We start from the raw sequence: 25,775 nt of genomic DNA on the forward strand, positions 1-25,775 counted from the left end.
GCCCCTGCCCTTCCCTGGATGCTTCTCAAGAGATGGCAGGAAGAGGCTGAAGGCCAGATAAATTGTGTCAGCAAGGACAGCCTGTCCCTTTTTGCTGTTCATCCCAGAAAGCTTTTGTTCCTGCCAAGTGACAATGCTGCAAGAACTGCAGAATATCCATGGAAGTTCAGAGCTAGGGAATGTTGTCAGAGCCAGGCTGTCAGCTGACAAATCAGGGCAGCAGGGAGGCACATCTGCTCTCATTTTACATAGTTTGCTTTCTTTTCATACCACATGCAAGACCACATTCTAAACATGCTAAAAGATTATTTACAATTTTGGGCAACAATTCATTAGTCTGCCCAGTGTTTTCTTGCTTATTTTTCAAACTTTAAATGTTGCATACCATGCCCTACTAAACTGTAGTCTCCATGTAACAGCAATGCATCCTTTCTTGTAGAGTGTATGAATGACAGTATGAATGTATGAGTGTATGAATGACACTCTTGTAGGGTGTATGAATGACAGTATGGATGCAGTGCTAGCGATTACTTCTGTAGTTGGCACCTTCCTACTCCTCTGTCCCATCCTTATCTTTCCAACCAAGCCATGGGTCATGACCCAGGCTGCTGGAAGACAGGTATTTTTTATCATTCTGGGATCGCTGCTTATGTTTGCATCATGATACATTTTTTTGTTGAAAGAACAAACAAAATAATCTGATTAAGTAACCATTCTTTGCTCTGACAGTCACTGTAGGTTTCATACCAAATGGTAAGCATAACATAAATGACCAGCAAGCTGTTAGCCATAAATGGCTAACAAGGTTTGTAATTACTGGATGAAGCATATTCCCTTGTGTGCTTTTACAGCTTTAAGTACTAGTGTGCAGGCTGGTTTGTATCCATTATGGTTCCATTTCCACCCATTTTCAAAGTCAAACTTTCATCTCTCTAGAAAAGCATCCTTTCTCTGTTGCTCAGAGGGACATACTGCTCAGAGGATTTGCTCCTGTTCACAGTACAGTGCTGTGTACTTCACTTTCCTCTTTTGGAAAGGAACCTGCAAAGAACTGCAGCAAAACCAGACTGTTCACTTCTCCACATGTTTCTTCTGCCTCTTCTTCATTTAGAAGCTTGTCAGTCTGAATGAAAATATTCGTCATCACTGCAAGTATTCACTGATGGCTCTAGCATCTATGCCATCTTGTGTACATTCCTGCTCCTAAGCCATATCATACTCTTCAATTCCCTAAGAGAACTCATTCTCAATGATGCATTCAAGCCCACAGAATAACCAGAATCAAGAGAAAAAAACCCCACATTATTCCTGAGAGATGATCTGAGGTATACAGCAGATGCCAACTGACTGCCTTCTCTTCAGGAAAACAACCAACCCCCAAACCCTCCAGCTGCCAGGAACAAAATGCTAAATGTTAGAGAAGAGTGGATGCATTCCCTTCAGTTTAAGCTGAGTTCAGTGGCAGCAGATACCAAATTACCACAGGTTCTAAAATTAAAGCTTGCCAATAATAAAAAGGCACAAAGTTTCTAGTGTACATGAAACAATGAGCAGAAAAGTACCTCAGCTCATCTTTTATCAGCAGATAAAAGAGGATTTTAGGAAAAGAGATACTGAAAAGTGAGGAAAAAAGCATTTCTCTAACTGGAAGGCAACTTTTTTTCCCTCAAATCAGCAAATTCCTTCTTAACACTTACCCTAGGAGGAAAATTAGCTTACCCTAACTGAAAGACCGAGTTAATGACACCTTAGCAGAAAGGGAACCCAAGTAAATTCATGTTTTGCTGGACATCTGCAACATAAAAGGTTGAGAACAGGGTCAGCTGTATGAAGTTAACTGTGATGCAAGCAGCACTATAGTATTTCATTTACCAAGTCCTTTGCTGAACATGGTGGAAGAATCTGCAAGTTAAGCAGATACATCCATGGGCTCTAGGCTCATTTTTTGGAGTGTTTTTCCTATTATCATTTTAATGGGAGTGGGAAAGCCCAAATATACACATTGAAAACCTCATTTCTGTAAACTGAACTCCCTCAGACTTGGAATAAAAAAAAAATTTATAATCAAATTTATGGCCACTTTGCTAATGCTTTGTATTAAAATATTTCTGCAAGACTAAAACAATATAAACATGGAAATATTTTCCTTCTAATGTTACAAAGCAGTGCTGCCACCCAGGAATGCAGAGCTTTTCCTGTATTCTGAATCATGCCCATTTACAAACCAAGTAATTATTCCAGATTCTAGGACAAAGAATCTTTCCATCATTTGGTTTGCATTTGCATGGCAATACCAGTTAGACGTGCAGATTTACCACACAAACATGTCAAATCTTACATAGATTACAACTTTTGCATATCTTGAGCGTATTTCAAAGCTAGAGAAACATATGAAATATTTCCTAAACAAATTAAGAGACAGAGAATAGAGTTGAAGCAGTTCTTCCAGTAGATATTAACAACACAGAGACATTTCTTAATTCTGAATTTGCAAAAGTATCCATGTATTTCATTACGAAAATGCAGTAATTGAGAATGAACTTGTTTCCCATTAAAATAAGCAATCATAAAGGCTCCTATGCAATAATTTTCTAAAGTTCAGACTATGCACTTCAGATGTATGCAGAACCAGATCTCCAGATGCTGTGGTAACTTCAGAGTCCAGTGAGGTGCCATCCTTAAGCATGACTGCTCACAGAGCTAAGTAACACCAGAATTATTTGGTGAAAGAAAGGTAGCAAAGATGGAAAATGATGCCAAATTCTTAATTCTCATGGGAATACAGCTCCATTACTTCCTCCAGAGACCTGTCCTGCAACTCCTCTAAACTGACATAGGCTCACTTAAGCCAGGCTTGTAGCAACTTCCAATTTATAGTAAGGAGAAACAAGCACTCCTACTGGTGGCATGCTACCAAATCCAAACTTCCTGCTCTATGCTGATTATCAGCTGTCCAAATAGCTCAATGGATCTCAAATCATTTAATGCAGAAGACAAATTTCAAGGTATCATGTTCAACCTGCAAGAACTCTGGGGCGCTTGACAAGGTATGAATATTCACACTTTTAATTCAGTTCCACACTGTCTGAAAATTAATACTAGTTATTTGCCTTATTTGTACACAAGGAATCAAACATTGTTTTAACTAATTCTAGGTTACAACTTAATAATCTATGTCATAAAATCAGAGAATATCCTGAGCTGGAAGAGACTCATGAAGGTCATCAAAACCAACTCCTGACTCCACAGAGGGCAACCTAGAACTCAAACCATAGAGCCAAGAGAAGTGTTGTTGAGAAGTGTTGTCCAAACACTTCTTGAATGCTGGCAGGCCTGGGGCCATGACCACCTCCCCAGGGAGCTTGTTCCAGTGTTTGACCACCTTCTCATTTCAGCTCAGACTTCAGAAGAACTGTGTGAGAATCTAAACAGACGTTGTTTTGAATAGTACATGGTGGTGAAAAGGTTTCATGGGTCTGAGCTGGGAGAAAACACACAAATGAACAACACACCAGTAGGGATGCTTCATTTTTATTTACTCAGCAAACAGTTTTCCATGTGATTGTTAAATGCCATCCAAGAACTAAACAGGATTATTAGATGCTGGCTGCTATTTTTTGATTTTTGCTAACAGGATCTTTTTCCGGAAATGAAGACCTTTGGTTTGTTAAGGTATCCCAGTTCGGATAAGTACAGTTACTAAATTCACCCACAATTAAAGTGTATTTACAACAGTGCACATTACAGTTATTCTACAAGGGTAAGACTCTCTATCTAAATTTGTCCTAGTCCCTATCCCACACCAGCAATTCACTCTTTCAGTATTAGAGGTGCCTTCACCTGTTCAGCCACTTCTTTCCCCAGCAGTGTTTCCACAATGGCCAACCCAAACTCAAAGCTGGTGCCAGGCCCACGGCTGGTGAGGATGTTCCCATCCTTCTCCACGCGGCTCTCCGAGTACGAGTAGTGTGCTTGGGGGGATACACAACAGGAAGAGGGTCAGTGTCCAGCACAGTGCCCACAGCTGCCACAGAGGGCACAAGGACCTCAGCACTGCCTCCTAGCAGCTCATCCCTGCCTGCCGTCCTCAGGGAAGAACAGGGCCCAGAGGGAGCTCATTCCCAAGGTATGGGAATGCCCCTCTGACTCTAAAAGCTCCTCAAGAAACACTCACTGAGCCTGTCAGCTCCCAGGGGGTCACTTTCGGAAGTCAGACTGCTTTTGTGGAGCTGTTCACAAATTCCTTTTTTACCAAATGCATGCAGAAGAAATTGGGGAAACCCATCTGCTCACCTCCAGACTCATTAATGCTCATAGAATGACCTTCCTAGCATTTCACCACCACTTCCCTTAGGTAGGAGAAAAAGGTGTGGAGCCATCAGCTGCCACAGAACCAAAGCACTGCTCACAGGAGAGTGGGAAAGGTGCTCCCAGAGTTTGCTGTTGGGACCACTGAGGCAAAGAACCAAAAAGAGGTGGCTCAGCCTCAAGAGGTTAAGGCAATAAATGCTCCTAATATGATAGCAGCAGCAGAATTCCCCCAAGGATGACAATGTTAATACAGCCCCCTATTTGCCAGTGATATAGACTCAATTCAGAGAGACAAAATAAGATAAAAAAGCTCTTTTGCCATCTTTAAACTGTGGGCTCAGGTGAAAAAAAAAAAGAGAAAACCTAAGAAGGGTTTGGACAGAAACATACCTCCATTCATCATTTTGTCTTTGGCCAAAGGATGCGTTGTGACTTTGCTTCCATACCCTATCCCATGTGCCAGAAGGGCAGTAGGACCTGTAAGAACACAAAGTTGCACCAGTGAGGAACTGCCTCTGCTACAAATACTTCTAGAACAGACATTTGGGTATTAGGACCTCCAGGGGCCAAAGCTCACTATGGACAGACTACTTATTATAAAAACTGATGCCAGCCCTACCTCTGAAGCAAAAAGCTCTCACATTACAGTTCACACTGATGTCCTACCCATGATTGTAGTGCCTTTGAAGGCGTGGGGAACAACCAACTTCCAGATAATACACTTTATTTAAAACTGCTTTACATTAAGAAACAAAAGGTCTGCACTTCAATCTGAACGCTAACTACCTATAAATACTTTACAACCTTGTTAAACCCTAATTTAGAGACTTAACAGATAGAATTTCATTTGAGCAAGTCTCTACATGCTACAGTTCTGTGCCAAACAGTATTTTGGACAGATCATGGCCTAACTGTTCAGTTTTTGGTTTCTTTTCATACTTCCTCCTTAGCCTGAATTGAGGAAGGAATTTGTGTCAAGAAGTGCTAAGTCATCGGACACAAAATCTTTATGGGAATTCCAAAAGAAATTGAAGGCAGGATTTGTCTGGCATGAGTTTCAATTCTGTGCATTCATTTAATTCTGGATTTAGTAGAGGAAATAACCTCTTTTGCTTTCAGTTAGAATGAGCTCTACGAATCACCCTGCTTACAAGTAAAGGCCTCTACTGGGCAAGGGTGAATTTGGATTGTTCTGTAAGAGACACAGATAAAGAAGCTGAAGACTATTATCACCAAGTTGAGGAATGTTCACAGCTCTGTGTGACTATCACCTAAATGAAGAAGAAAAGCAAAAAAAAACCCCAGCAATGTACCAGAAAACAAAAGTGAAAATCCCCTCCTAGAACACACTCTGACTGCCTTTTATGCACTCATCATCTCTCTCCTCACTCTCAGCTTTGGGTTCCCTAGACCAGCCTTCAGTTCGAGTATTGGCAATTTTTCACCTTGCTTTTTAAAACATGAATCTTACAAAGTTCATGATCTGGATACCAAGCTGTGTAGAACATGTAAGCAGACAACCCTCTCCTCAAACCAAGTCCATTTTTTGCTGCAACTCAGCAAGGGTGAGACTGTAATTCTATATTTCTGGCCTTCTTTCTGAAGCTAAAGGGCAGGAGTGGTTATGTGAGATAAATTTACAGCAATGACATTCTGTCAGTGCTGTGTACTTGCAGGGAGATCACCAGAATAAGCACATACTTAAAAAAAATCCTACCACAACTTTTTATTTTAAAGACAGCAATATGACTGATTGGAAGGAGCTAGGTAATAAGCAGAACTTGCAGGATAAGTGTTCACAATTGTCTTAGAGATTTCTCTGCTATTAAATTTACAAAAAATTCAGTATGTGTGTGTATATATATATATATATATATATTCAGGTACAAATTCCTGCCACTAAATTACAGGAACACAGATTTCTGCAACAGGAAACTCTCTTCATGCTCCTTCAAAATATCCAAATGCTTTAAAAAGCAAGACACTTCAGTAACCCACCTGCACATATTGCAGCAATCAGGCCTTTTCTGCTTTCCTGGTCCTTTAAAATATCTTTGACAGCAGCAGACTGTACGAAGAAACATCACAAGTCATTGTTTGGAGTTGGTTATTTGAAGCATGGTTGAAATAATTTTCACTGAAAATTCTGTGAAACAGAACATGTTTTATACAGAAAACCAACTGGCATCTCCCTACCCTGCCTCAGGACAGAGGGCAATGAGAACATCAAGAAGGAGAAAAACTGAAACCAAGACATACTTGCCCCAGAAGGAAAGAGGAAGGAAATCAGAAGGAACTGCAGCAAGTACTTGACCCTGGTTAACCACAGAAAGTTGGTTGAAAATTCACAAGATGAACAGGAAAGAGTATTCATTAGATACCACCAGACAGTCTCTGTCAAGATTTATATGGGATATTTGTCTCATATTCCAGGCCTTAAAAACTCTGTGATACCACCTAAATCCTATTTGATAGGTCAATTTGTTTGCCTGCCTGCCCTTCCACAAGGAATTCATACCACCACTGCAACAGTTTTGCACCAGAGACAGAATACTGTAAAGGAGCATGTCCCTTGGGTTTGGACAGTTTTGTGTCTCAGGCAATTAAATCTTCATTTGCAACCGTTTCATCTTCATATGAATATGAACAGAGATCTTCCCACAATGCACAACACCCTTTCATTTTTGTTCTCCTTTACCAGGTACTCAAGTCCAAGAATTTACCCAGCTGTCCCACCTACAAAGTCACAAGAAGGCTTAACACCATTAACAGTTAGGTGCTGAACTGAATCTGCAGGATTACTAAGCAAGTGCTAACCACCCCACTACTCATGAGAATGCCCATGAGTTTCTAAAATACCAGAACTTTACCTCAGACAAGTTTTGAGCTCCAAGGTTACCCCCAGGAAGGACCACAACATCATAAGGCCCCTAAACAGAGAAAAGATAAAACTGTTCTGTTGAAGAGAGTCTGATACATACATTACACTGTTTGAAGACCACTGCAGCTGATTCAAACTGAACAACACTTTATGATCAGAGAATCAGTTCTAATCACAGGAAAAATACAATTTCCTGTTCCAGGAAAAGCCTATTATCAGTAAAGTCTCTCACAGAACTAACTTTTAAGCCTAGGGCACTTAAAAGCTTCAGCAGCTCTTCTGTAGTAAAGACAAGTGGTTTTGCTCCAACCTTACAGGTCTAACTATAACGTTATTTAGCTTCTCCTCAGAATTCTTGAGTTGGTCCAAATCACAGTATTTTGTTGGGTCAACTAGCAGGAAGAATAAAGCTCTGTGACTGACACTTTGCAAAAACAAATACCTGGGCAGAATTAAGAAATCTGTCTGAACCTAGCAGGCTATGACAATACTGAAGGGGAGCACGGTGGGATGTGCAGTTCTCCAATTCACTGCTACACAGAGCAAACACAACATGCAACAGATGTCCAGCAGTAATGCATAAGCTTTCCAAATTCACCTCAGAAACTGTGACAAAGACTATGCTGGCCATTGTACCAGAGCAGGGTGATGACCAACCTCTTTTCTGGCATCTTCAAGACTGGCATCAGGACAAATGAAGACATCTCGACTGCACTGCACTGGTTCTTTTCCTGTTAGGCCTGCAACAGTCACCTTGATCTAACAGGAGAACAAATATTATTATTATTATTACAAATCAAGGATCTGGGGCATTTTTCTTTTATGTTAGTTCTTAAGTAGTACACAGAAAAGCAAAGCACTACTGAAAGCTTGTTCCTCTTATGACACCTAAATTGGGGAGCACAGTGATGGAATGACAAAGGTGTGGGAGAAGGTAATTTTTAGTCATTTCTATACAAGGGAAGTTGGTGTGTTCATTTAAAGTATTATTTTCATTCCTGATGAGATGACAACAGTGTGCTACCACAACTGCAAGAGTAACAAACAGTGTGAGGAATCCCAACAGCCAGAACTGTAGTTTATAGCCGAATTTCAAAAGTAGCTCAAGAAAAGCTATTCAATGTAATGAGCTGTAATGTACTGAGCTTTTCAGACCCCTAAAAAGAGGTACTTCCAGTTACTATACACAGAAGTAGCTGTGTTTTCTGACAGAGTAGGATTTACTTGAAACATTTGCTCTGGTCCACATTAGACCTGCATTTTGAAAGGTTACCTTTTCTGAAAGGTTACCAACAAATGTCAGTTGTCAGGCATGCTCATTACGTCCGTGGCACAAGTATTTGCTAACCAGTAAGGTGATGAGGGTAAATTTTCATTTCACACAACAGACTACACACTGAATTCCTGGCAATGAACATCAACTTGAGGCAGTGATTGACCACGCACTCACAGAGGTTTTTCACAGTCTGCATACTCACCCCAGCTCTTCTCATAACATCAGTTGGGATGACAGTTTCCATCTCCTCTGCCCCTTTTGCCAGAATCACCAATGCTCTCTTTGAGGCCATGTCTTGAGGGGCTTCTATCAGGGAGATGGTTGTGAAGGAAGGGGCTGAGGGGGGTAGAAAGATACAATGAAGTCAGAAGGCAAATTCCCTCCTACAAATCCTTCCTCATGTTGAAATTTAACAGTAATTTGTACTTTTGCATGTTCTTTCATTGAAACCACCTCAAAATGGTTCACTAGCTTTAATCAATATTCATAGCAATCCTGTTTAACTAAGGAGCTTTTAAAAAAGAATGCATTATGATATTAAAAGATTAAGGCACTTGTGCAGTGGGAGGCATAGCACATCAGCACCAGAAGAGGAAGGAGCTTGGCCTAATCAAGAGCTTACATGACCTGTGTCTGCCAGAAAGGGGTTCAGGGTGGGTGGCAGAGTTGTTTTCAATTTGCACACCCTCATTCATTCCGAGACGATTGACTCCTACCCATGTCAGCACTTACAAAAAGGGCTTGCATGAGCTTTGACCTCATGTCTGGTTTTTAGTTTCCACACAGCATGCTTCATGAAGAGTTTCCTGTGACTTAATAATGACTCGACCAGTGCCCCTGCAAAATCTCACCAATAGATTTTCTGGGTTATTTCACAATTTTGTGGGGGAAGAAACACATGTGCACATGTGTGATGGGGGAGCAGACCACAGGATTTAGCAAATGGAACAAACCAGGCTTAAGACTTTTTTTTTTTTTAGCTTCTAAATTCAAGTTAGGTGAATAGCCAAATTTCCATCTGAAGGTTAAGTTACAATTTCTTTACATCATGTAAAATACTCACTAACTCATACTGGTCTGTCAGAAGTCTGTGAAAGCATCTGTGATTTGAGAAGGTATTTCACAGCTTACTACTCTAGAAAGACAGATTTTTGTCCTATGCAGGCATCTTCCATCTAGAAATGCCTGTAATACCTGAGAGCTCTTCACAAAATGTGATACACATTTAGGTGCCTACGCAAAAGAAAACCATCCTCACCCTGCTGGAATTTCACCTGTTTTCAGGTTTGATCCCTACTGGTAGCCTCCTTTAGAATGCTGCTATTTCTAAAAAATATCCAGCACAAAATCCTGCAGGATGCTGAACCAGCCCAAGCAGAAAAGTTCACTGTATCAAATCCTACTTTTAGAGCAGCCTTATGTACTGTCAATGCAAACCCCACTGATCAAGTACATGCAAATCACAGGTATTAGTAATAACTTTAGGACAACTTAGAGCTTCTTATTAGCTTGTCTTGTGGGTACACACTGATTCTGCGAAATTTTCATATGAATTTGACTAACTAGCAAAAGACTCCTGAATTGCCACAATACAGAAATGCTGCATTTGCTTTATATTGAAGAAAAATAGTCTAAATAATGGTTTGCATCCCTTTTTAATTAAAGAAATTATCTTTCATTATATCTTTAGATGAAAACAGGCACCTGATCCTACTCTTTCTCCTAGTTTAGCAAAACGCTGTTTCTTCATAGTGCCTTTAGACATTTATTGTACAATACTGCCAAATTCTTGAGCATTAGTACTGTTCTTCATGCAGGTGCATATGTAAATAGCTGTCCCACTACTATGGAAAGACGGTTTTTGAGAAGGCAGAACTAAGTTACACAGCCCTATCAGCCATTTCATTTAACAAGCTACCTACACAATGCCAGTTTGCCATTTGCTCCTCAGTGCCAGCCAAAGCCGCCTCAAATCTATCAACCAAACCTATTTCCCGGCGTGAGTACCCATGCCTTTCTGGAGATGGTGATTTGCGTTCAATCAGAAACTCTAAGAAGGGCGGTTTTTAAAAAAAAATTCACGCCTTCAGTGCCCCAACCACAGAGGCCGCTACCAGAGGCAGGGGCTGGCTGAAGGTGCGCCAGCTCAGGCAGCCCGGCTGGAAAGGCCGCATCCCGACGTGCTCATCTGTTCGTTTTGGGACACGGCGCCATTCCACGCAGCAGAGACGGCACAAGGCCGTGCCGGGGCCGAGGCCGCCTGACGGGCACGGCGGGGGAGCCCGGCCCCGGAGCGCAGCCACCCGGGCACCGCACCCGCGCCCGCGCCCGGCCGCCGAGCCCCGCGCCCACGCCGACACCCCCCGCCCGCCGCCCGCGGGGGCTCCCTGGGCCGGGCCCGCGGGGGCCGCAGCGGCGGCGGCCACAACTCACCTCAGCGGGGCCGCGGGCGGCTCTGGGACGCCCCGCCCCGGCCCCGCCCCCGCTCGGCCCCGCCGCCCGCCCGTACTGCCTGTCCGTGCCCGGCACGCACCGCTTTTCTCACGGTCGCTGGAGCGCCGAGCGCGCTCCGGTGGCGCCACCTTTACAGAGTCACTTCCTACGGCGGCAGCACCGCGAACCGAGCTGCTGCTGCTGCTGCTCCTTCTCGGGCAGCCCCGCGCGTACAGAGCAGAACGGAGCCCTGCTCTTCGCGCTCTGCCGAAGCGTCCGCCCGACACTTCTGTTTCCCGAGGCTCGCGGTGCACAGGGCATGGCCATGGCTCAGGGACAATGTTGCCCCTGGTTTTAAGGAGTTCCGATGTTTTGAAGGAGAGACAGAGCTGTTAACGGGGCCCTTTCGGACTGCAAAACCCTGTTGTGTAAAACCCTGCCCGCAGGTGCAGACCCGGTCTGGCCCCAGGGTGCCGGGCTCACGAGAGCTCCGGCAGAGCAGCTCAAGTCCCGGTGAGGAGAGCCGGCCATAGGGAAGGACTTCGCTGAGCGCTCTCCTGGGATCGGTGTGGGATTCAGCTCCCAGTACGGGGCGCTTGGTGTGCTTCCCACAGTGGGCTCCGCCAAAACCCTGGGCAGGCTGGTCCTTACTGTGCCTGCCCGTGTGCCGGGCACGCACACGCGGCAGATGCGTTCACTCCTCAGTTACAACTCGGCACTCAACTCCGCAGCGTGCTCCGCTCCGCTCCTGCCACGCTCCCCGGGCCCGGCTGAGGGACAGGGCCGCGGCCGGGGATTGGCTGCGGGGAGGCGCAGGGGGCGGGGCCGCGAGGCCGGCCCGCGCCGCTCCCGTGCCACCCCCGTGCCGCCGGTGCGCGCTCCCGCGGGCGGGTGGGACGCCACGCCCTTGAGGCCAGAGCGCGGCGCTCGGCTCTCCGTGCGTGTCCCTGTCATGCCCGTGTGGTTTCGGCATCTCCCCTCTGCTGGGGCCGCCAGCCCCGCCTCTCCCCTTTCGCCCCCCGGGGATTCCGCGCGGGACTCACCGGGAAGCCCCAGCGGTGAAAAGGGCGGCCGCTGACCGGCATCGCTGAGAGAGCTCTGCGGGCGCTGCCAGGCAGAGCTGAGGGGTCGCGCCTCTGGGAGGGTCCGGAAAGCCCCGCCGGGCCGGGGTTTCCCCGCCGCCCCCGGGATGACGCAGCCAGAGCCCCCGGGGGCGGCCGCTAAGGGCCGGCGCCGGGCGCTACGCGCGCAGTCCCGCCGGCCGCGCCGCCGCGCTCCCACCCATGGCTCCGGGCCGGGCGCTGCTGCCCGCGGCGCTGCTGGCGCTGGCGCTGAGCCCGGGGCCCGCGGCCGCGGTGCCGTGCATCGCTGACTGCCCGGCGGGTAAGGGCCGGGACGGGGCGGGCGCGATGCGCCGGCCGCGGCCCCCGGTAACCGCTGTGTCTCGGCCCGCAGGTACGTTCGTGGCGAGCGCGGACTGCGCGTCCTGCCTGCCCTGCCCGGCCGGCACCTTCTCCAGCGCGGCGGGACGCGGCGACTGCAGAATGTGTCGGAAGTGCGAAGGTACCGGCGGCGACGCCACCAGCCCTGCTGTGACCTCCCGCGGCAACGACGCGGCACCTGCCCGGGGGAGACGCGGCACTGGCCAAATAACGCTACGCGCCTACGCTAAAGCCGCCAGCCCGATTGTTGTGAGAGCAAAGGTCCGAGCCTTTGCTGCTCCACGCTGTGCATGCTGTAACCTAAGACTCGGTTTTACTCTTGCAGGAATATTCGAGTATTTAAAAGTGTGTTCCTCAACAAGTGATGCTGAATGCACGTGCAAGGAGGGCTATCGCTGTGGCGGTGATGGCTGCACCTACTGCACCCGAAGCTGTGGCGTGGGCCAGGAGAGCACCGGGAACGGTAGGATCACCTTTCCCCAGCAGCTGAAAGCCCCTCTGCTTCCTGCACCAGACACACTGCACTGCCTCTTGCACAGTGCAGAAGCAGATAGAAGAAGGACCTCTCAAGATAAAAGCTGCCACTGCTGCTAAACACTTTGTGTGGTGGTGGAGTAAGCTAAAGAGCAGACAAACTCACCACACTGAGCCCTACTACAGCTCAAAGCATGCACCAGTTAGTTCCTTTTGCATGGCAGTGCTTGGTTGCCAGCATGAGGGAAACTGAACTGGGAACCCCGGAGTTAGGCATGGTTTGTGGCATCTTCTGCCAAATCAACTGGCTTTGTAGCCAAGTACTGTACTGGTACTGTACTGTACAGGGAAAGACTTGCCTTGCATTCTCAGAGTGGCTTATGAAATAGTAATTCTGTCACTGTACAAGCAGGCAAAAATAATGTTTCACATGTTGTGTTTTAAATGCTTATCTTGTACAATTTTACCTATCCTTGTCTGTTGAAGGTTGCCAGACTTGCCGCTATGGAACTTTTAATGATCAGCCCAATGGCTCCTGTAAAAACTGGACAAAGTAAGTAAGCTAAAAAAAAAAAATGCTACAGCTGTTACACTTGACTGGATTTTAAATTTTTTTTTTCTTTTCCCTGTTTGCTGTAAATGTCTTTCAGGTGCTCTGGAAACCAAGTCCTGGAGCCTGGAACTCCAGCAAAAGATGTCATTTGCAAGCATGCTTCAGTTAATCCCACTTTAGTCACTACTCTACCTACCACGTCTCTTGAAATTCCAGTTTCTGTCACTGTGCCAGGTGAGTCATTGTATAATATTCCTTATAGAGGTAAAGAATTATGATCTACTTAAACATAGTATAGTTCATTCATTTTCCATTTAAAGCAAAAGTCCTTTTTTCTATGCATTTCCAGTGTTGCAGACTTATCCAGAAGCAAGGTGGGCGACAAAAGTTTTGCGCTACTTCAAGGGCAGTAGAATTTTGTTCTGTAAATACTCTTAGAGAATGCTGTTTATTTCCTAGGAAATGATGTCCAGACAGACATGATCAGGATTTCTCTTGCTGTGGCTGGGCTGTCGTGCATAGTGTTTCTGCTGCCTTTGTGCATCTGCTTCAGTGTCTGGCAGAAAAAGAAACTACACACCGTCTTCAAGAAAAGTAAGATAAATACACTCTTCAGTTTTTCTTTTTGAAACTAGACAGAAGTCAGGAATCCAGGTTAAGTGTCTTTCAAAGATAGTTGCAGTGGCTTCATTTTTTTTGGCCTTGTGAGAAGCAACTTAAAGGGAAACAGTTTTGGAATTTTTATTGCAGAAAGCACTGTGGGTGTTAGGTCAAGTGCATGTTTATCCTTAGAAGTGAAGTATTTGTGAGAGGTGAAAAAGCTCAGCTGAGCTTTGCTGCTCCAGTTAAAGGCCAGTTCAGTTTAATACTTCCAAGCATCATCCTTGGCCTGCGGGGCTGTTACACTTTGCAGTTCTCTCTCCTCAGAGAGTACCCATGGCCTGGAGTGAGTGTCTTGGAGCTCTGGCTGCAGCAGAAGAGGGGACATCAGTCTGGATGAACTGCTGCACAGGTGCAGAGTCAGCCTGAATCCAGCACTGCCCCCCAAGAGCTAATAAACCCTGGGCAAACTCAAGAGTTCAGCACAAAGATGAAGCTAATTCCATTCAATGTAGTTCATAGTTGGTTTGTTTGGTTTTTTGGGGGGTTCTCTCTCCCTTTCTCTTCTTTTCCCCTGTCCTAAGGATAAGGGCTGAATCTTCTAGTGTAATTCTAAATACAGAAGACTATAGCAGTCCAAAAATCTATTTCCTTCATGTTGGTCTTCCTTTCATTGCCATGACAAGCAGAGCACTAGAGGCCCTGCTGAATTAGGGAAAACCAAGTATGATAAATTAGTTTTGTCAGATATCCATGCTGTAGAGCAATAATTTCAGATTGTAGAATAACTTGGAAGATTTTTTTTTCTTCCCGACTTCGTGCATTTGTGACTGAGGAATGGTGAAATAAGATGGCTAAATAAATAAAACAGGGGAAATTTGTCCAGTTCTTGGCCCCTCACTTCAAGAAACAGTGAGGTGCTGGAGTGAGTCCAGAGAAGGGCAGCAAAGTTGAGGAACGATCTGAAGGGTAAGTCTTTGAGGAGCAGCTGAGGAGCTGGGGTTGTTTAGGCTGGGGAAAAGGAGGCTCAAGGGAGACTTTCTTGCCCTCTACAACTCCCTGGAATGTGGCTGTAGCCAGATGAGGGTCAGTTTTTTTCTCCCAGGCAACCAGCTACAGGACAAGTGGACACATCCTTAAGCTACATCAGGGGAGGTTCAGGTTGGAGATCAGGAGGAATTTCTTCCCAAAAAGGGTTGTTAAAGATTGGAACAGGCTACCCAGGGAGGTGGTGGAGTCACTGTCTGTGGAGGTGTTCAAGAGACAGCTGGACGGGGTACTCAGAGCTCTGGTCTGGTTTACAACGTGTGGGGTCAAAGGTTGGACTAAGTGATTTCAGAGGTCTTTTCCCACCCAATTGATTTCTGTGATTCTGTTCTTTTTCTTCAGTGCACACACCTGAACAGTCAATTCAGGAAGATGATGCCTGCAGCTGCCACTTCCCTGAGGAAGAACAAGGTGAATATCAGGACCGTGGCAAATCCACAGAATTCAGAGATCTTTTGGTGAACTAGAAATTGAACTGTCCAAGTCAGCCACATTTGAATTTTCTTTTGGAATACAGAACAAGAACCTGTTTATGTAAATAGAATGGGTGTCAGCATTTGAGTGTTAAAGCACTAAATAGCCCAGCCACTGAGGAAAAAGTGCTTTTTTGTATTTCTTAAAAAATAATAAAAAAGCCCCCAAAACAGTTTGCTGACTTTTTTCCTCTAGGAGTAAGAATATTTCTAAGAAGTGGTTCTTGATCTACATGTAGAAAGAAATACTGCATTTAAAAGCTCTAACAGAAATGCAGAGTAGTTTTCTGGTCCCTCATTAATAGTACCTGAGCCATAATTTACATACATTCCAAAAGCATTTGAAGCTAAAAAGGAGATCTGTCACACATTGTAGAGTCACTGGTGACACACATGCTCTCTTACTACCAGCCATCCTCTTGAGTCTGGAGCTGCAGCTCCTCCCAAAGTCTGGCTCAAACCCAGCAGTTTTGGGGTTTGTGTGCAAACACAGATGGAGCTCATTTGATCCCATCAGTCCTGGAGACACCCCTGGCCTCACCACTGCACCCCTCCTTGCATGTAGGGGAAAGAAAGCCATAAAAATCTTGAGCTGCGAAGTGTTCCACAGCAGCATCTGCTGTTGTATTACACTGATTGGCTTGAGGGAGGCAGTGGAAACACTGAGAGAAGCTGTGGTTGACTTGAACTTAGAAATAGCTGTTACTTTGCAGCTGAACTGCACCACCTTCAGTCCTACATCATTCAACTTTGATCTTTTACGTGATGTAAACTTTTATGTACCTTGCAGCTGAACGTGTGGTGTCTTTGTGGTACTATTTTTGTAACTGAGGTTGGAAAGATTTTAACATCAGACACTATCTTGTCTCTCTGATCAAATACTGTTACTTTGGTCTTGAGAAAAAAGAAAATGCATATTTGAGTCACGGCGTTTGCAACACCATTTTTAACCGTTTACAAAACTCACCTATTTTATTAATTCAGTAAATGTTACTCAAAAAATAGAATGAAAATGCACCAATATGGGGGTTAAGAGTGATTTTCCCCTCTTTGAGTTCAATGCAAGAGAAAACTATTTTGCATTTGAATGACAGGCCATCTCTTTATTCAGCAGGTTACAATAGCAGATTATTTTCACCAAGCCACACTTACAAGTTTTGATAAACTTATGTACAAGTAAATATAAAATAGTTTTATATAGTGAGAAAATAAATACCATAAAAAGCCTGAGCTATGAAGTTTTTATTTTTATCCCTAGCTCAAGTCTTCTATTAGTACTTTCAGCCACGAGAACTGAGTGACTGTTACGTCAAGATCGCAAACTTGAAGGCATGAACAGGATGCATGAAAAGCCACCAAACTATTTATAAATCTAAGATGTATCTATTTATAAATCAAAGAGTGACCTTTCCATCACTGACTATATGTAGTCACCGTTGACTGTATCTTAGAACAAGATAAAAAGAATAGTTCTGCTTGTGATTAATTTCTAGCCCAATCATAAGGTAGAGAATTAATGTACATGTTCAGAAAACAACTGGTGTTTTCTCCTTGGGAAAAGAGATACCAGCTGGAATTTTACATGTTGCTAGTAAATTCTGCATATATTTTGAAATGCTTCAAATAAAGTGCAAACCCCTTATTTTTCTTGTCCGTACCTGAAGCAGGAATAAATCTACTTAGTGACCAATGAGGACACATTTACACCAAAACTGGAGTTCTGGACTGTTTCGGGGGATAGTCATTCACTGAAGAAGGTACATTCTGAAGAAAATGTTAGGAACACCCTTCCTTTCAATCAAAGAACTATGTGGGTAATATTACCTATGACTTCTGTCATTTGAGAGTACTGAGGCCTGAATTAATGATAAACAGATTTTGCTGGCACAAACATTTGTTGTCAAATGTGTGCAGATGATACATTTGCATTTCACAACAATGCACATCACCTGGCCACAGAAGCAGCACGAGATTGGCTAATTTGTACTTTTTGGTGAAATACCCCAAAAACACCTAAAAGCAAACACGTTTATAAATAAGAACCCAGACTGGAAGAAACCATATTTTGAAAAGTGAAGTAATTCGTGGTACAATTGCAAAGGGAAAGTCAGGGCATTTCACAGTGTGCAGTGCTTCCTCACTCCCCAAAAGCTTTGGCAGCAGAGCTGTATTTCATATGTCCTCACAGAACTGAAAATAAGTACAGGTGAATTCATCTGTTTTGTCACCAAGCACCCAAACAGGACATTCCAATGCATAGCAAGAGCACCACTACAAATACCAGTATAGTTGGAGTGTTTAGCCATTTGCAGATTTATACAATATTCAAATTCTATGAATTGTGGCTTTCTATAAATTCAAACTACAGCCATAGAATCATGCACTTCCTTGAACATAATTCATTCTTGTGTGGTGTGTAATTTGCCTTCACTGTGATCACATAGAACAAATGTATTAGAAGCTTGCTTCCATTCTGGACCCCTCATAAACAGATATTTAATATAAAAGTTCTAAAGAACTTGCTTAAATCTTACTTTTTGTTATGCTTGTAGCAGACAGCTGTAAAACCACTTCTGGCAGTATGCTATGAAAATGCAATAAGCAGATTCATGAATTAAGTTTGTTAGGAAGCTTGTATCTGCAAAAAAGCCACATATTTGTACCTTCCTTTTTTCCTTTTTAAATTACCCTTTTGTCCTCTGAAAAAAAATCTACAGCAGGTAGTAAAACTTCAGTCAAAGCTAGATAATATGACAAGTGGCTACTATGCAAAGCACAGAAGCAGAAATGGTGTCAGTATCTGACATCATTCAGGGTGTCACATGCAATTTTTTAAAATACTTTGTTCTTTGCTTTTACAAAGTGTTACATAGTAAGGTTTAGGGATCCTCAGTGACTAGATTAAAATAAACGCTGTAATCACAATTAAATTTCTGTCACTGTTGTGCCAAGAAACAGCCAGAATCACCACACATGTCCAAGGAGAAAAGCTCGATTTAATTAATTACAAAAACTGGTTTATATAACGTGGTCCGCAAGAGCGGTAGGAGACTATTGGTCCTTTGACCAACCACCCTCTAAAAGGATCAGCTGAGGTTCTCTAACACCCATTCAAAATATTTTTTCCCAAAGTACCAAAACAAGGCTGGAAAACAAACCCAGGTGCAGAGATAGAGAATTAGTTTACAAAACCGTCTTTCATTGTTTCTCAGCTAAAAGCATGAGAAAGAAAAACTTCACAAAATGCTTCAGCAGCTGGAAAATTCCTCTGGTCCTGCTTTTTAGCATCCACAAATTTCTACTAGCTTTCCTGAATAGAATTTGTGGCTGAATTTGTTTCTTAACACAGAGGACAGCAGCCTTCCTGCCTGCATGTGGAGCACCTTAAGAAATCTTTCATCCAGCAAGGGTGAACAGAAAGAAACTGCACTGTGCATCTTTTACTACTGGTAATTAAAGCAGAAGGAAGCAGTAAAGCCTGGCTATCCACAATTCAGAAGAAGGGCTGTGAAAAAGAAGTATTTTTTGGCAATGACAGATAGTTGATAGATCTTGGCTTCACAGGGAGCTTTTATTGAACACACACGTTGTTCAATACCTGAACAAACTTATCAGTTGTCCCAGTTAGAGAGAAGGGAGGTGGAGTTTAGCACTGTATGGGTGTGACCAAGTTGTTTATTCTACACCACACACATCAGCACTGGGGTGTGGGTTTTTGGCAAGAGAAGCTGGGGGGCTGGAACTGGAAGTTCACCACCTTGCCTCGCTCACCAGAGCAGAGGGACTGTCACCAAATCAACTCTGGTGACCTCAGTTCCTCTGCTGCCTGCTACTTCCTCCTCCCATTTTCTCTGGGCTGAGACTATGGTGCTGAATGGACAGTTTTGAGGTGCTGCAGAGCCAGTAGGGCCATGTAGCACGAGGTCAGCACCCCAGCAGGGACATTTTTCCCCCCAACACACAGGAGAGAAGTGGCTGCACAAGCATCTGCAGAAAATCGAGCTCAGTGAAGTGGCTACCCCACTCTGATTTGGACAACAGAGCAGCTGGGGGTTGTTTGTCTCTGGTTTTTGTTGTTTTCAGGCTGGGGGGACATTCACCATGGGAACTCTTCTTCCCATATTGCCTTTGTTTCCCAAATACCACGTGGCACAGGACAGAAGAATGGTCAGGACAAAGGCCCTCCTCGATGGGAGGCGCCTGCCACCATGGTTTTTTGTTCCCGATGGTGAATACCCTTTTGTGGGTAAAACACCTTCTCTTTTGTATACTTTTGCTATTAATACAGCTGTTGTTATTGTGTGTCTCAGTCCACTGTTTTGTGATTTTAGGAAATTGTTATTTCAACCCATAATCTCTCCTTTATTGTCTCTCCCTCACTGGAAGGGATGGGGGAAAAGAGAGTGGCTTATTTGGAGTTTAATTCCTTGCTAGTATTAAAATCAGCACACTCGTTCATGTACAAGTAATGCAGCTCAGTCCTTGTACCTGGCTGGCCCAGAAGGCCAACCACATCCTGGGCAGCACCAAAACAGGAGCGGGCAGCAGGCTGAGGGAGGTGATTCTCCCCCCTCCACTCTGCCCTTGAGAGCCCACAGTGCTGTGTCCAAGTCTGGGGTCCTCAGCACAAGGAAAACATGAACCTGTTGGAGGACGTCCAAAGGAGACCACAAAGATGCTCCAAGGGCTGGAGCACCTCTAGTCTGGAGCCAGGCTGGGAGAGATGGGGGTGTTCACCTGGAGAAGAGAAGGCTCCAGGGGGATGGAAGCCTTTCAGGACTTAAAGGGAAGTTATAAAAAAGAGGGAGAGAGACTTTGGACACCACCAGAGAGAAGAGAGATTTAGATTTAGATAAAAGAGAAGAGATTTAGATTGGATGTTAAGAAAGAAATTCTTTACTTAAAAAAGCGGTGAGGCCCTGGCAGAGGTTGCCCAGAGAAGCTGTGGCTGCCCCATCCCTGGAATTGCTCAAGGCCAGGCTGGACAGGACTTGGAGCATCCTGAGCTATTGGTAACATCCCTGCCTGTTACAGCGGGGATTGCTGTAACACGCATATATCATACCAGGAGTCCCGTGGAAAAAGAAATATATATGGACAGATTCTTGCTAGATGTTTCAGAGATGTTTATTTCCCCAGCCGCATGGCCGGGCTCTGCCGAGAGACCCTTACAGTCAGCACCCGAGCTGCTTTTGCCCGTGCAGGGGAACACAAACCAACCAATGGGGAACGAGGCTGAGCAGGGGCAGGGAAACCCCGTGCCTCCCTCAGGGCTACCGGGGCGGGGGGAGGGACCGCAACACCTGCCCATGGCAGGGGAGTAGAACTAGATGATCTTTAAGGTCCTTTCCAGCCCAAATAATTCTGTAATTCTAGGATAACTCTTTGGGCACTAAATGTTGTCTGCTTTCTGTGCTTGTCTCTTCTTTTTGACAGTCATTTAATTTATTATATAACAAGCAAAATGGAACTGGGAATGCCCCAATGACTCTCAAGCAGCCCAGGTGGCTGAGGTATGAGGTAACAGGCCAGATGCAAGCTTTTTGAATTTCCACTTGTTTTTCTTGGAAGTCAGAAAGTGTCCTCTTAGCCAGACCATGCGCAGAGGCCCAAGTGATGTCAGCAGAGTTCTGAAGGCCTGGAAGAAGGAGACAAATTCTCTTTAAAGATAAGTATAACCAGAGGAGCCTGCTGCTTTTTTATTGCTTCCAGAACCAGCACCATTTCCTGGCATAGTTAGTAGCATCAGTAATTAAAATTGTGTTTGTCACATGTCTTGGCTTTGTAATTTCTTGCAAGAGTTGTGTGGCTAAGGAAAGTGGAAGGTTCCTAGCAAAAGGGTTTCTGTTTCTCACCTCCCTCTCCACATATAGAAACAGGTGTGTCTGTGCCTGATACTTCTGGATGACAGAGACTCTGAAACTGTAGTGGCTCCTCTAAAACATGTAAACGTCAGATGATTTTTTTAAAGCAGAATAGGATTTCTTATTTTCAGTCTTTCTATCAGATCCTTCACAGGACAGAAGCACAGTTTCTCTGACAGTCATTCTGACACTAACACAGATGATGCAAAAACCTTCATAGGAGACAGTCCACTCTGATGAGACTTAACACAGAGGATGTATTATTTAACAAGCAACTTGTACCACTCCACTTGACTTTCTGTCACCTGTTAAAGTCAAGGTAAGTTTCATTCTTAAAATTATACTAAGTCTTATTTTATTACCAAGTGTCACCTCAGTTCCTCTCTCAGCTATGGACAAGCCTTCCCTGATACAGGGAGGCTTCACGGGCTGTAAGAAGAGGTTCTCCATCCCACAGGTTCTGTGTTAGCTGTGCATCAGGAACAGAGAGCTGAGCATAACAACTGTTGGATACTGTCATTGCCCTCACTGTAATAAGAAATTTTAATATAATATACATAGAAAATGGAATTTCCCTCTAACATCCATTTGGCAGAAGTTTGTTGTGATATCACCTACTGTGTTTCCTTTCACCTTCTAGATCCTGGGTGCCTGCCAGGTCAAGCATCAGACTATTCCTCCAATTCTCTGAACCAAAGTGGATTGTACTTTAACAAACAGAAACCACCACCTGAACACATCCTGAAACCAGGGAAGATCTCTCCTGTTCCAACCTATTTGCTTTAAGAGAATAAATCAAGTTTTATTTGATTTAGCAAATGGAAAATTGCATACAAAGACACCTACTTCAATTAATGGATGACTTATCATAGTGCATCTTAAACCTGTTATGCCTACTCTCAGTTTACATAACCCAAACTGAAACAAGCCATTCAAAACTGAAATAAAATATCCGAGTTACCCATTTAAGTCAGTTTTAAACCAAATCTTAGGTTACTTTAGCTCACTTTTCTCCTGCATACAAACACTTCAGCAGGTTTAGAACAAACCCAATTTGGGGGGGGGGGGGGAAGGAAGGTGTGTGGAGAGGTAAAAGAGATAATTTGCCTTTACTTACAACACTATAGACTTGAGAAATATTAACATTAAAAAATCCTTCTAGTACTCACAGCATTGATATTTTGATACTGTCAACTTAGAACAAGCATGAACTATTTAACCTGAAGAGAGCACTAAGCAGGTCTGCAAGAAAGCAAAAAGACAAAAAGAAAAAACCAAGGCATCACACTACTTTTAGTCAGTGCACCTTCATACAAACTTCAGAGCAACTTTGAGAAAGAACACAATTCTAACATAAGCATACAGACATGCCTAAACCAATATTTACTGGAGTATTTAAAGGATAATATATTTTTCTTAAACTAGAATGGAAAATACAGCGAACAGGTATTTGAAAGGAGTGGTGGGAAAAATACATTATTGACTTCAAAGAAGCTGCACATTGCAGTTCAGCACTACAGTTGTCTTATCAAGCTACAATCTCATCACAAAAGATCCAAAATCCCACACCCCCATTCACATTATTATTGTTACAGGCATCCTTAATAATGCAACTTTTTGCCTTGCTGTGGCACACCTCAATACATGTATTACCTTAGAGAAGTAGGAGTGTAAGCACAGGAAATTCTTGATGGTTCCCTCAAACTTAAGAGTTCTAATAAGAGAAAAGGAAGCTGCTCTTCTTTAACTTGAGAGTTAAAAGATTTAAGAAGCTGAACAGGCACTGTGCTCAGAAACCCAGTGGATATGACAGTAACATATTCTCTTGTTATTGCATCTCACTGTGCACTCCTCAGTAGGGTGGGCTGTGATCAGAACACTTCCCACACGGAACAGTGAGGCTGTAACATGTAACACTGTGTGCTTTTCAAGAGTGATTAAATCTGCCTCAGGGAATTACAGAACAGGAAAAAGATTTACTGTGCTGTGGCAGTGCTAATTAGGTGACCTTATATAACTTTCTGCACCTTCTTCCAGTCATTCCTAAGGACACATAAAGAGATCCTCATATAAATAAAACATGAATATGGTGGCAGAAACAAGCACTAAATGAAAGTAGTTTTGGAGGCTTCCTACTTTATCCTATTTCCAAATAGGGTGGTTGGCAATGGATTATTTCTTTCTAAGCACAAATCCTGATTGTCTTGTAGAGGATTTTTAGAAAAGCTACATGGGTGCTGGGATGGGACACTATGTGGTCTAAGCTCTGTAAAATCAACTCACTTCCCCAGTTGAAAAGGCCAAGAATAGAGCTGAGCAAACAGCCAGAAACACCTCCCCATCACTCTCTTCAGCTTAAGGAAGGAGGATTGTCACAGGAACTAGTGGAGATACGGATGCCATGAGTAGGAACCACTGAATCATTTAGGTTGAGAAAAGACCTTTAAGATCATAAATGGCATCTAAAAGCTAATTGGAGTGTTGTTCTTTGCAAAGATCTGCAGCAATTTTTCTCCTTCACCAGAATATAGTTCTTCTGCACATTACAGGACAGGAGCTGCACAGCTGGCAGCAAGAGCATCAAGAGAAAATACAGGACTGTGCTAGAACAAGCTCATCAGATATATCCTTTCCTGGTAATCCAGGTCCTAATTCCACTGTTCCAAGCATAGGAAACATATGCATGCACCATGCACAGATGGATCTTCCTTGTTTCCATATCTCTGCAGAAGACTCTGCTCAGAAGTAACCAGTTGGTCCTGTCTGTTACAATCCTCACTCATAAAAGATGCATATGTAGCAAAAGAACAAGAGTACCCAACTAAAGACTCACTGCTCTTCAGAACCCTCTTATATCATAAATATGCCTTGGGAATTCTTGCAGGAAAGAGGATTCTGACCCCATTAGACCAAGAAACGTTGAACTTGCCACATCAAAAGACAAAGGTCTGATATCTGCTTCCTTCACCTTTGTTAATTCCTACTCCTGTTGGTCACTCCCATTCCCAGGGACAGCTTTCTACCCCAGTCAAGACCAGTCAGTGATCACAAAGAAATCAGTTAACACTTGCAGCAGGAATTCTTTGCTAAACTGGAACTCAGCTCTTAAACAGTAAAGATCCTACACGGCTGACTGCCAAAGAACACAAATTCATTTACAAAATAACCTTGAAAGAACTGTTTTAAACCTCAAGTTGTCCAATGAGACCTATGCCAATCCTCCCCCATTAAATACACGTATTTGCCCTGAAATGTGAATCACTGAGCCTGCAGAGATTCCATTTAATTAATAAAAAAACTCTGATAGCAAAGGATTAAAGGGATTATGCAGTCAGAAAGCAAAGTAAAAAAATTAAAGTCTGCTTTTGTGCGCCATTCATTTACTGCCTACGCTAAGTGGACAACAGCTAAATGCCAACGATTATTAGCATTCCTCTTAATTAGTCAGTGGCTCCTGCCCACACACTGAACTTCTACAGAAGTACCTGAAATTTGTCCTCTGATATCAGCTATGGATATTGGAGTGAAAAGTAATTCTAAGACTCTGTGATAAAAATTATCAGGAAGAACACGTGTACACCAAATGTGAAAAGCTAGATAGAAAAAATTTTTTTAAAAAGCACAAGGATACCTCTGACAACATTGTTTTGTTCTATCACCACTGTAGATTAAAGTCCTTATCCTCTAGCTCTTTTAGACAATGAAACAGGGCATAATCTTAAAAGACAGTAAAATCTTACTAAGTTTCCAATAAAATGGTTTCTAGTAAGAAAGTAATGAGTCAGAGCACCATGCAGTTAACAGAGTATGAAGTAGTCTCAGGCAGGGAAATCTGGAAGACAATTCTTATGCCTCATCCATCTCTTGCAATTTGCTTCTTTACTATTTCTGCACTTCTTCACTTTGGGCCAGAAAAAGGTAAAAGACAACAGCCTGGCCTGCCCACCCCCATCATCCAAACTACTAAGAAAAGAATCAGCAGGGAATTGCTGCTTCCCTTTTTGACATTAGTAGTACCAGTTTTTTAAAAAATTGCATTTGAAGCCTTAGGAGACAGAAATGTTAAGCTGGAATTCATTCCTTTAAATCCTTAGCTGAATAGGTGTTTGCATAGGCAGCCTCCAGGGCAATAATTTGTTTGGAAGACCCCTCAATACTCTACTTAAAAAATAGTGAATGGTGTAAGTTTAAGAACAGAAGAGAAAAATGTCATAGTATGCAGCAATCCCACCTATCTCTGCAGCAGGATTAGCTTGATAATTTTTTATTACAACCTAAATTAAACCTCAGAAAGACTATGCTATTGTTTTAAAAAGAGAAATACAGCATGGGCTGCTGATAGTATTGTTGAGAAATACATTTAGTGCAGACAGCTTGGTGTGCAGCTGCAGTCTGAGCTGTGCTTAGTGGGAGCCCAAGGC

At 43.6% G+C, this 25,775-nt stretch overlaps 2 protein-coding genes across 4 annotated transcripts; one reads left to right on the forward strand and one right to left on the reverse strand.

Annotated features, from left to right (window-relative positions):
* Positions 1-3,515: 3,515 nt before the first annotated feature.
* On the reverse strand, positions 3,516-12,027 carry PARK7 (Parkinsonism associated deglycase). 3 transcript variants are annotated; one of them, XM_069034779.1, is made up of 7 exons: positions 11,945-12,027; positions 8,671-8,804; positions 7,850-7,951; positions 7,182-7,241; positions 6,310-6,379; positions 4,702-4,788; positions 3,516-3,971 (listed from the first exon to the last, which is right to left on the reverse strand). In XM_069034779.1, exons 2-7 carry the CDS (start codon positions 8,758-8,760, stop codon positions 3,811-3,813), a joined length of 570 nt encoding a protein of 189 aa, XP_068890880.1. In that variant the 5' UTR covers positions 8,761-8,804; positions 11,945-12,027; the 3' UTR covers positions 3,516-3,810. The 3 variants fall into 3 exon arrangements, with proteins under 3 accessions (XP_068890880.1, XP_068890879.1, XP_068890881.1); XM_069034778.1 differs by lacking the exon at positions 11,945-12,027 and adding an exon at positions 10,902-10,984; XM_069034780.1 differs by lacking the exon at positions 11,945-12,027 and adding an exon at positions 10,391-10,514.
* A 141-nt stretch (positions 12,028-12,168) lies between these two features.
* Positions 12,169-17,088, forward strand: TNFRSF9 (TNF receptor superfamily member 9). The gene is made up of 7 exons (XM_069034777.1): positions 12,169-12,284; positions 12,357-12,464; positions 12,669-12,806; positions 13,304-13,370; positions 13,468-13,604; positions 13,830-13,964; positions 15,360-17,088. The coding sequence occupies exons 1-7, from the start codon at positions 12,185-12,187 to the stop codon at positions 15,482-15,484; spliced, it is 810 nt and encodes a 269-aa protein (XP_068890878.1). The 5' UTR covers positions 12,169-12,184; the 3' UTR covers positions 15,485-17,088.
* Positions 17,089-25,775: the final 8,687 nt, after the last annotated feature.

This window comes from Aphelocoma coerulescens, chromosome 21 (assembly GCF_041296385.1).
Source record: "Aphelocoma coerulescens isolate FSJ_1873_10779 chromosome 21, UR_Acoe_1.0, whole genome shotgun sequence".
Lineage (NCBI taxonomy): Eukaryota > Metazoa > Chordata > Aves > Passeriformes > Corvidae > Aphelocoma > Aphelocoma coerulescens.